Genomic DNA, 12,722 nt, shown 5'->3' with positions numbered 1-12,722 from the left:
TTCACAAAATAACCACGTTTTGCTCAGATGCCATCTTGCCTGTGCAAAGTGGGGTCAAAGATCAAATATACTTCATTCTGTATCTTAGTGTATACGGAATTGTGTACCATAGATGGCAGGTCTGACTCCCTTTTCTAAATGAGAATCCAAACATCACACATCAATGTCCCTATTAACACAGATGAAACCTGTTTGGTCATACCTATTGGGATCGGGACTAAAATCATTGATTTCCGAAGAGATCGGATCACCTAATTTGTCAGTCTTGACAAATTCCAAGTCTAGTGTACTTTTATTTTTTTACATTTATGGATATCTTTCCAAAAGATATACTTTATTCTTTTCTCTTTTTCATGAAATGTCTTAATGAAGTATGACTATTCCAGCGACTGATCAAAATGTAAAGTACACAGTGGATATAATTACTGGATATGTTCAAAATTCTTGAAACTGCAATACACGCACCTATGGTTTAACCGGATGAACGAGATGTATGACAGTCATACTGAGAACAAATAAAATACCAGTACCCATTGCAAGTCTCCTTATGTAAATGCAAGCATGTTCATTTGCTGAAGAAATGTGTTAAATTTCTGTCGTGTTGATTGATAGTATTGACTGTGTATTTGTTGTTGTGGTGGTCTGCATGTGTGTGTGTGTAAGAAGGGTGGGGGGGGGGGCGGGAGCACAGGCCTGGGTGTGCCTGTGAGAATTGTTGATGTTTTGTGTTTGTGCGTTTATGTATACGTATGTGTTTGCATGTGCACATATGGGTCTGTGGGTGTGTGTGCTGGTATGCGTGAGTGTGTGTGTGTGTGCGTGTGTGTGTGTATCCTGGGGGGGGGGGAAATCATAAGTTTTAGGGTCATGACATAGCAGAAAACTAACATATGCAAAAAATATAAAGCTCAAAATTACTTTTTCATGGAAGTTCACAAGGAAAGTACGTAACGTGAGTGCTATTTTGTTAGGTTAATTTCATTCTCCAATGGAAGAAAACAAATTCTGTCAGATATTGATTTTTCTTTCAAAAAAAATGCTGTTCAATGTGAAGAATCAAAGTGACAAAGCGAAGTTGATACATAAGGTAGGGTTAAGACAACATACTTCCTTCGAATATCAGTGACAACTCTTCCACCAGTTAGCACAAAGCATGGATTACACAACACTGTCCAACTGATATCAAAGATGCTGTAAGACTTCAAATAGATACTGTAGAAGAGACACGTACAATTGTATAAGGGACTGTAGAACAATTCCCATTAGATTTTGAAAGTTTTAAATGAGCCAGAAAGCTGTAGGGTTTTCAGAGCAACCAAGTTTAGGCAGATAAAGAGGCAAGTCATCACTTCCATCCTTGGCAATGAGAATGGTAACGTTTGAAAAATCATGTTCCATAAATAAATCCTTCTCCATCATCTCTCTCTATCTCCCTCTCTGTATATATACATAATTAATACATACATACACACACACACACACACACACACACACACATATATATATATATATATATATATATATATATATATATATATATATATATATATATATATAATCATACACATATATAGATATATACATATAAGGAGTTACTTTAACTGGTTACTAGTCATTAAAATAAGATATAAAGCGATTATCCATTCTAAAAGCATAAGTTTCAAGGGATAGCTCAATGAAATTAAATCATGGTCTATCACAACAAATGACGACAAAAATCAACAAGCAGGAAACTGAGAAAATACAACAGCTTTCATATTCATTTATTCACCCAACATTCACTGGTTTCCAGGAACAAGGTGCTGGTGAAACATCCACATTTGTATAATCATGTTTGGAGCAGCATCCCATTTAATCTTGCCAAAGTTGATCACATGCCAAGTAAAAAACATAAGGAAAAAAAAAATCACCAAAAAACACCCCATCCCTGCCCCCCCCCCCAAAAAAAAAAAATAGAAAGTGAAAAAACAAAGTCTGTATCACACTGTACATGTATCTCCCACTTGAGTGCAAAGGCAAGGCCAGCTTATGAAGCTTATGCCAATGTCCTTTCCTTGGCCAAAATAGATACAACGTCCAAAAGGTTTAATGGTAATACTATTAGAGACGAGCCATCTTAAAAAAAAACTTTGTATAACTTAATACAGTTGTACCTTTAAACAAGAATGCATAGCCCTACAAATCATCTATTCAAATAGGAATAATGCCCATCTTGAATCCAGGTAATTGTCCCTGTAACACATTTAGCACATAATAGCAGCAGGTGTCACTGAAAGTACATACCTGTTCATCAACATCATTTTCACTGTACATGTACCTTTATGTCATTTACGCCACTAGACCATTACGGCAACGACTATCATTAGTATAACTGCCAGAAGTTTAATGGAAATAACGCTACTATGTACTGGCCTTGCTGGCACATTAGCATTAGTGGTTCATTATCATGCATAACAGTCTGAGCATACAACTGAATCTTTCATGTCTAGCTTTTGGCACATAAATAATACAGTACTTCTACACACAAGCCATGATAAATTGTCTGGCAAATTGGCTGCACAAAAATGCATAAATAACATTTTGTCGAACCGAATATGCGCTTTGAAAGGAACCTTTGCTGGCTGAGAACAGGCATCATGTCTCACCCATGTGGAATATGCAAAGGTAGTAAGAACAGAATGATGTTCAGTCACCACTGCCATTTTCGTAAATGAGTTACAAAAAAAAGGCTATATTACTGGCAGCTGTAAGAGTTCACCCAGTCAAAAAGGTAACGTAAGGTAAAATAGTTGGAAGTTACAAGAATTCACATGGTTGCCATATTTAGTGGTCGTTTGTCATCATCTACACATGACAACTGAACCACAATATCCATTGTCACTGTCTGTCCACATACAGGTGAAAACCATTACAAAATATGTAAATGGAGACATTCCTACTAAATAGTGTATATCATGAGGTATTGTCACTACTTTCGTTCATTTGCCTATAAATTTCCAGTTTTACAGAAAAATGCCCAGTTTGGTGAAGCAAATAATCATATAACATTAATTCCACGTATAACAAAGTCATTTTTGACATCAGGCACTAACCTGGCTAGGCATTGTAAGCTAAATAACTTCGGATTGATAATGACAATTGTTGGTGTCTTCTGCTTTCTTTTTGCCATTGTTGGAAAGGGCCACAAATAACCATAAATTCAGGTGTCTAGGAAAATCAGGTACGATTAAATTTCCCTATAGATCACAAGTACTTTAAAGCATGACAAAAAAACAAAAAACAAACTAGAAATGTCGCTGCGGCGACTGGTGTATGCCTCCGCCACAATGCATGGTTCTCCTAATAGGTCTATAGTACAATGTCTTGACAATGTGTGATGACAGTTTCACACAATTGTTGCCACAAATGTGCTGAATGTTCACTTTCCTAGACCTAGGTTCAATTGGATGAATGATTAAAACGTCAGAGTGCAGGTATTTGGGGGAACTGATGATTTTTACTTGACATTTGACCCTTTTATAAGTTTATGCATTGAGTAATTTTCAAGGTATTGAGAAAAAATATAATTTCAGTATCAAATAGTAAAATAGTATTATCTAAACCTGGCCTTTGACCTTTGACCTCACAGTTCCAAAGAGAATCACTGTTAGGTAGAACATGCATAAATATGTAAGTTTCATGATAATACCTTGAGTTACTTTTGAGATATGGAGGAAGAAGTGCAATTTAGCACTTTCACGTGACCTTTGACCTTCCCACAGAATATATATTGGGTTATAAATGCATACATCAAGTTAAAAAAAAATCCTTCAGGCACTGCATAAATATAAGGAAAGTAGTGATATTTTGAGGAGTTGACCTTGACCTTTGACCCCCTGACCTTTGACCATGACCCCCAACTTCCCTAGATAATCATTGCCCATCGGTACATGCATATATACTAAGTTCCATGAAGATACCTTGAACCATTTGCGAGATATGGAGAAAAACATGAAATTTCAACCTTTTTTTCACAAAATAACCTGACCTTTGACCTTTGACCCCGTGACCCTAAAATCCAAACAAAGTATCATCCCCCCAAGTTTGAGGCAAAACCACATAACGGTTTCTGAGATATCGACAAAAAACGGACGGACGTACGGACGACCCGAAAACATAATGCCTCCGGCCACTTCGTTGGCGGAGGCATAAAAACACTAACATTTATAGGCAAATTAAACAGAACAAACTGAGGTATATTTGGGCAAAAAAAATGATGCTACTCTTGGGCCTGGTAGTCGTCCTCTTCATCCACCATTCCATCCTCATCGAAGTCGTCTTCGTGCACCACTTCGAAACGAATCATCCCGCTGAGCAGGGCATAGGCAACCATAGCGGCCGTGGCAAACAGTACCGAGAGGACCTGATTTCTCCGCTTGTATGGCTCGTCGAAGGCTTCTGGCCCTGAAGGCGGTGCTGTTGAATTCTTTGGTGGGGCTATGTGAGATGACAAGACGAGACAAGATAACCACGACACCACAGCTGGCCCAATTTCAGTAGTTAATCTCTCTTTCATTTTCTTTTCTTTTTTGTTCTCATTTTACGAATTTCTAAGGGGACTCTATTTTAGGATATTCTATATTCAAGCCAAATATAATTGCAAGACAATGCATAAACAGAGACTAAACTTAAAAGATGCAGAGAAAACTTGTATATATGGGATATAGGCATGTATTCCCTTCTAATATCTCCTTATATTGGCAAAAAATATACCTTTAGATTGTTTTCAGATTGTTAAATCTACCTCAATCTCAAACAGACAAAATAATATAAATGATTTTTTTTTCTTTTAAAATATCAAGATATTGAAAATGAGATATAAAAATATCCCTTTAGGTTGTCTTCTGATTGTTCAATCTACCTCATTCTCAAACGGACAAAATAACATAAATGATTTTTTCTTTTGATACTGTTTAAAAAATTGACTTCCTTTACCATGAAGAACAAGGAAGGAACATACTAGCCCGGGAATAATTATATATGCCTCCAGTTAACATTCATTAAAGTATGTTTCTAGATAGTGGGGTAATTTTGACATTCTGCTTACTGCGTACTTATCTGAAATCAAAACTGCAAGCCAAAAATCAAAAGAAAAATGCATGGAAAATGTAAATTGAGATTATCTTCCTTCTGCACTTGTGTGATAACATATCAAAACTATGTCAGCAATGATACTGGATCTCTATGGAGTTTGGAAACTTAACTCATGTCCTACCTACACCACAACGTACCTTCTGGATCAGGCGGAAAGTAGCGCTGGAGGATGCGGCTGCAAAATTTGGCCAGGTTGTCGCATGCTTTGCAGTGAATCTGGAGGCTGTTGCTAGGGAACGGCACCTTGATGAGAGGGGCCAGGTAGCTGAACACCATGGCATCCATTGATGTTGGACTGATCACAAAATGAAGCAGTGATATCACTTAACACCTTTCCTTTGTCATCACATTCTTCACACTGCTAAAAACTGATATATTCCTCTTGATTGTTAGTAATTTCTAACGTCTGCTACGATCAATAGAATACACCACAAAAATAAGAAATGAGAAAAAGAGACGGCCGCCGGATTACACCACAGAAATTAATGCATTCTCAGGAGAATTTTTCATCTATCCTCTAAAGATGCTTTGTCATCCGGAGTACACACTCACATGTAAGTATACTGCATTGTCATCTCATCTTGGGGCTTGAGATTATCATCATTATTTTCCTTAGTGCTGCATTTTACCTGGTTAAATACTTTCTGTTGATGATCAGCAGTTGCAGAGTAACACTGTAACACTGCATGTGTAACAGCGTTTTGCAGACCGTATTACAAAGTGAAGCAGAGTCTCTGAGTTGTAAACTCGAAAAGAAGAAAAAACTACAGGAATAACCAGAACCATACCTAGACAGAAATTGGTGTCAAGTTCATAATAAAGGGGAAAAAAGAAAGAGGTGAGAGTCCACATTAATTTACCTTAGCTGAAACAACATAAGATCTGCCAATCTTTTTGATTTATGTGTTTGCCCAAACAGACTTAAAGATGGACTAAACATGGTAGATATCTCATTTGCTATGCCCCCTGTTATAAAAATCCCTTGTGATAAAGAAAAATAATATGAGAGACCTTGGAATATAGAAGTACTCAGATAACACTCTTACCTCTCACCAAAGAAGAATTCCCCATTCCCAAGTCTTTCTGATAATAGATTCAGGCAGAATTTGGCATCTTTGGTAACCTGCGACAGAAAAACAAACAAACAAACAAATGAACACACTAATCAAAACACAAACAGAAGAAAACAAACACAAAGCATCACATGATCAATGTGTCCTCTTCGCACGCACTGTAGACACTGCCTTTCACTGCGCATCAGATTGCAAAAAGTAACAGGGGGACAAAGGATGTCAGAGTGGGAACATGAGAAGCTGTCACATTATGTTTCTTCATAATTTGATGAGCTCTGCAATAAATAGCTCATAAGCATTAGCTGTGTATGACTCATAACAAGAACATTAGTACAAAGCAAAAAAAAAAAAGACAATAATAATAATCACATAACATTGACCTGGCTGCACAAAGCAGACAAGGGCAAATCTGTCTGACAATAAATGATTTAATGCAGAGCTCTTTGCACATGAACTCTCTGTGACAAGTCGAAGCTCTGGGTGATTTTTTATTAATGGTCACAGTGTTTTCCTTGTCTCCATCTTTATTTTGCATTTAAAATCCCTCACCAGTAGATTCATTTTCAATCATGTCACACTTCTGCTCATCTTTCTCACTCCTAGGCAATTGTAACATACCAACTATTATTCTTGAAGGACTCTGTCTTGTATGTAACAATTCTTGCAAATGCTAACATTTATCCCCCCTCCCAACTTTAAGCCATTACCTGCAAGATACAGTAATTCTCCACAAATATAATATCATAGTTCACCTGGCCCCAACACAAGCAGATACTATCATTATCCAAGTCTTCACTTCATTTATATGGAACATATGTAACACTTTCTTGTCCATCAGAGAGGACAAACAGCTCTTTTTAGAGAAATGAGGGTTGGGAATCTCAAGCATTCTGATTATAAGAACTACATGTTGGGGATAAAAAGACGGGAAATCATGTTTGCAAATCAGAAAGTAAGCCTTTCACAAATTCATTTTACACTCTCACTTTGGAGGAGAGTCTGGAGGTCTCCATGGGCTTTTATTCATTCGTGTCACAGCCTCTGTAACTATGACATCCTTTGACTCACCCTTGCTGCTAACTCTCCATCCTCTAAATGCTGCCCTCCTCTGATGACCTCTAACTTAGTCTCTGCTGACCTTTGCAGCTGGCCTGGTATAAAGTAGTTGAAGGGGAAGTGGACAGCCTTGGCGAACCATGGACGGGAGAGCTCCACATAATTTCTTGCATCCATCCACCACATATGGAGCTGCATTTAGCATAAAGAAAAGAGACTTAAAATATGGCCACCTCATAAATAATGGTAGTTAGATGATGACAAAGAGCTGTGGGTTGTACATAAAGGAGACTTTGACAAAATGTCCTCTCAGACCCCATCAAAAACATTATACATACACAGGTATTACCACTATGACATCAATACTTCAATTTCGATTCTTTGACCATGATACTTTGCCCATTTTATCAACATTCTCATGGGAAATACACTCGAATTTGTGATTCAGCAGCCATGCAAAAACATTATTATGGACAAATGAAATGTGGTTAACATCTTAAGGTTCCTCCAACTGGCATAACAAGTTCCACTGGGTCTTGGCAGTATTTGGAACTGTTTTTAAAGTGTTTACCAATGCTGGCAGCAGTTTTTCCTCTAAAAGTGACGAGAATGCCAGGATATCCGCTCGCTGCTGGTCTGTTAGTCCGGCGTCAGCATCAAAGCCATGCTGTTTCAGGTGTTCTACGATATCGTCTGCTGAATGCAGCACTGTGCCATCGCTATGGAAGACTGGGAATCTTGCTGGAATGATGAAAGAGAGACATGGATTACATCAGGAGGAAAGTCATATCGGTAATTGTGAATTGGTCACAAGCAGTCTTTTGAGTCGACATGCATCCAGCAAAATGCATCATGCAAATTAAAAGTAAAAATTGTTGTACTCATGAGGCTCAATGAGGGAAGGAAAAGTCAATATAGACAATAGTACTATCATAAATACATATTCATCAAGTTACCTGTCATATTCCTCCAAAGTGGCCTTTCATGGTAAATCTTTATCGGAGCTCCTGCAAACTGGGCGTAGGCCTGCACAAAAAGATTAAACATTTCGATGAAGTATTACATCAGTGGCAAACTGAAAGAAAAAAAAAATCTTTTCTTGATAGTGGTGTGAAGTGGTCTGGATAATAAGGAAGTAAATATTGGATTACAATATGGCTCCTATCAAGCTCAAATGATGTCATTTTTAAATCCAGCATCATTAATACATTACATTGTACAGTGCACTCCCGTTATAACGAACACGGTTATAACAAAATTCTGGTTACAACGAAGTAAAACTTCCGGCCGCAACACAATTTTTTTTCTCTGTTTTTTATTGTTTATTTGTTCAGTTATAATGAAATTTCAATATAATGAAAGAAAACTGCTGGTCCCGAGGACTTCGTTATAACGGGAGTCCACTGTATGTGAGGACCCTGACATCCACACAAAATATAGCATACCATACAGATTTCCACTGAAAATCCAGCATTCTTTCATATCTCATGCACTCGCACGATACAAGCTTGAATACTCCGAGATTCTGCATTCAGATTGCTGGTTGAGATGCCAAATTCAGGATAAAGTTTTACAGAATACAGTACTGGTAATAAAATAGTCGACTGGCACTGATGAGTGGATGATTAAAGGTAGCAAGGCTGTGATGTCACTGTGATCATGGTGATATGGGTACTTTAAACCCAACTTGTACAACTATACACTGCAATAAATTATAATCTGCGACCAGCCCGAATGCGAAGCTCTCACAGTAAAATTATAAATTTAACTGTGTACAACTTACTTGCAAGGCCAATGAGCGCCCCGGGCCAGGGTTAAACTTACAACTTAAAGTGAAAACAAAGTTCTGGTAAGGGCTTGAGAACCCGTATGGCACCATTTCATATTTGCTTGCAATATATCGAAAGAGTATACAAAGAAACTTACCTGGCTGACGTGGTTTGCCGGAATGATGAGTCGTTTTGGAGTATTTTGAGAAAAATAATAAAAGTCGGAAAACCGACTTTTATTCCAGAAGGCTCCAGACTAACTCGGTCTCAGGGAGAACTCAACCCTATTTCAGTCAATTTACACGCAGTTCGTGATCGCCTTACTCTACTGTATAATACCAAATGAGGCCTAACTGAACAGACGGGAAAGTGCGTGCTAATCCTGTACAAAACAAATGGAGAGCGCGCGGTCCTCAAGCCTACACGCACATCACCTCAGTTGCCGAGATGCACGGTCTTTGAAGTTTTTGTTGTTGTTTATCAAGCGTCTTTGATTGTTTTTAGAGGTGCTGATAGGCGCACACTAATTTTGCATGCGCGCCATTGAAGTGGTTTTTGATGCGCGCGTTGTAACAGCTCGGACCATTACTGCGAGTAGTCAGAACGCGAAGCGCTACAATGTAGTTTATACAGGCCGCTCCCATAGTACAACACTGTACAATCCAGAGGGACAACCTCTAATACAACTCAGCCCGCCGTCAAAGCGAGGCCGAGTTATCCCCGAGTCCGAGTTTAGCCTGACCCCGTACGGGTAAGTTTCCGAGACTGAACCTTTTTGGTTTATATTTCGCATTTTCGTCGTTACCCATCGAATATCTTGTTATTACAGCTTTATTCCACACATTTACTAGGCATACGTTCACATTTGGGAGCAAAATTTGACAACTTTTGCAGGCGTACCAGAACTTTGTTTGGGCTTTAAGTTTAAAGTTTACACTTATTACAGTTGACCGACAAGTCTGTCTAATTCCGCGAAAAACTTCTCATTTATAATGTCTTGATGACATTTGCTAGGTCAGTATATGAAGCGAAAAACTGACCCAGCAAATGTCATCATTATAAATGAGAAGTTTTTTGCGGAATTAGGCAGACTTGTCGGTCAATTACAGCAGTCACTGCACTAACGTTAACAGTTGTTACAGACCTGCAATCTATCTAAGTGAAATAAAAAAAAAAATAAAAAACTGCATGACCTACCATGACTTTTAAACAATCTCGGTCAACAGATGGTAGATCCCAGTCACCTCTCCAACAGTCCAATTCCATAATTGCCATTGTTCATATCAATTGCTTCAGATCTTAATTCAGATGATTTCTCGGGAACGTCAATACGAAACTATCACCGACACGAACTTCAATATATCGGACTGGGCGCACGTGATTCTGTTTCTGCTGCTCACAATTCCAAATAAAAATCAAACTCAGTGTATACTCAGTGTATAATTAAACACGCTGGTTTAAACCTATGAAAGAGCGATAATAAGGGATAGTAGTAATGTAAGTACAGGCTGGTGAATCAATCATGCATTTATTTCACCCTGGCAGTAGTACGGAATGATGATGAAATATTTTCCACGACTGATCACAGACTAGCGACGATATCTCTACGGTACCTCCAACTACCAAATCATGCTGCGAATCAGATTACAGAGCTTCAAAAGGGATCGTAATATTAGGCATAAACACCACGACTAGCTATCATGGTAGTATGTGTCGTTCCCCTTTCTGAACATATGCATATGGTATATCTTTATGAATGAATGAAATGAATCAATATACATGTATCTGTCTTATCTATCTCTGTAAAGTTGTATTTCCACATAGTTGTATCTATGTTTATCTTTGTATCTGTTTCTTAGATATCTATCTACGGAGTATCTGTCTACAGTTGTACTATACTGTCATATATTTGTCGATACAAAGAAAACTACTGGTATATAGTTTGAAAATGCTACACTGCATATTTGTATCCCCTATACAGCCATTATGGGGTCATTTGGGGCCACACATTTAGTATCACATCAGCAAAAAATACTCATATTGCACACTCATGCTAATTACAAGAATGAAAAAAGAAGCATCTGGTGAATGGAAGCAATGACAATTGAAAACAGGATTAGAGAATGCTCTTTTCTTTTTTCTTTTTTGATAGACAGTTCATTTTATTGAGATTTTACCTCACACATATGGAACATCTAAACACATTAGTGTTACACACTTTTGTGCATCATGTGAACGCCTGTTGGTTCTTGAAGAAGATTTACCTTGATAAAGCACCCAAGAATGGACATTATCATTTTATTGCCGAGTCCATACATCACACAGGGCTACACACTAACCGAATTTTTTTCTCTACTGTAAGTACCCAGTTTTCCATTTTTTACTGGTCCATTCCTGAAAAAGTTACTGGTCCAACAGTGATTTTTACTGGTCCCTGGCCATCGGACCAGTGCCAATGTGCAGCGTAGCATCACATGACATAAGAGTACATAAATATACTCACATCAGATATAGAAATCACCACTTTGATGCCACAGCCAATACATTGTATCATCCATAAAGAAGCAGAAAAATAGTAAGCTCCACAGACTTTGCACAGAATCAGCGTGCCTTGGGTTCTTCACTGACAGATTAAATGTGATACATAAATATGATCAAATCAGAGAAAATAAAGTTACACAAAATGTAAAATAAATTTGGCTGAAAATTAAAGAGTGTTACACTTGTATCTACAGAGGAATAAAGAGTTAAATATTTTAACATACTTCTTATCTGAATTTCAAGGACTATGAACATTTTGACATTCCAAATTTATTTTGGTTTCCTTGAAGAATACAATTTTGATGTTCTGAACACTCATGTATTGTGACCTAGCATGTCTCACTGCCACACTGTATTCAATCAGGAAAGCCAGTTTTCTCAAAACAATGTTTTTCTGGCTGTCTACTTTCTTACTGAGTTTCAGTAGGATGGGTTTCTAAAACTTAAGTGAGAGCATAAACAAATAATGTAACTCTTGAAGCTTACAGTCTAAAGAATTTGAACATTTAAAAATTAGAAACATGTTTTTGCAACTCAGTACAGTTGTGTGAGGAGACAGGTCATATCATAATGCCTGTCTGTGTGTCAATCAGCATGTGAAAAGGTAGATTCATGGTTACTTGACATGCAGAAATGCATTTTAGTCCAACAAAGCTATGAAAGAGATTGCCGGCAACATTTCACTCTTTGCATTAAACCATTGATTGGAGACTAGTCCCATGTGTCTATGGGAATTATGTGTTACAGCAAAATGAGCTCATCTTCAATGGGTTCAAAATATGAGGGTTTGCTTTCTCATTAGCACACTTTATAATACATTGCATTCCTATGATATACATAATAATAAATGGTATCTCAGAGTACCAAACAAAAATCAGCCATTTTGTTGAATTATTACTTTTTTTTTTAAAAAGGTTGTACCCTGGGTGCCAAAAAGAGGAATATTATTTTGGTGCTGGAGCTAGCGCGCGCTAGCCACTGCACTGCACTGCACTAAAGCACACGCTAGTGGTATCGCAGCTTCCATGCACGCATAGTATAACATGCAGTGGCATGGGAATGACTATGTACACGCACACACAGTGCATGCATTTTTCTCTGGCTGTCCTCGAGTGGACGTGAGGTGGCGCTACACAACGCGGTTACCCAG

General features: G+C 37.9%; 1 protein-coding gene across 1 annotated transcript; it reads right to left on the bottom strand.

Moving 5' to 3' along the window:
- Positions 1–2,122: 2,122 nt before the first annotated feature.
- Positions 2,123–10,602, bottom strand: LOC140230560 (metaxin-1-like). The gene is made up of 7 exons (XM_072310703.1): positions 10,229–10,602; positions 8,219–8,288; positions 7,834–8,003; positions 7,275–7,454; positions 6,180–6,256; positions 5,271–5,428; positions 2,123–4,476 (listed from the first exon to the last, which is right to left on the bottom strand). The coding sequence occupies exons 1-7, from the start codon at positions 10,304–10,306 to the stop codon at positions 4,259–4,261; spliced, it is 951 nt and encodes a 316-aa protein (XP_072166804.1). The 5' UTR covers positions 10,307–10,602; the 3' UTR covers positions 2,123–4,258.
- Between the last annotated feature and the right edge of the window lie 2,120 nt (positions 10,603–12,722).

The sequence above is a fragment of the Diadema setosum genome, chromosome 7 (assembly GCF_964275005.1).
Source record: "Diadema setosum chromosome 7, eeDiaSeto1, whole genome shotgun sequence".
NCBI lineage: Eukaryota > Metazoa > Echinodermata > Echinoidea > Diadematoida > Diadematidae > Diadema > Diadema setosum.
The sequence above is the reverse complement of the archived record's forward strand: the minus strand, read 5'-3'. Positions and strand labels throughout refer to the sequence as shown.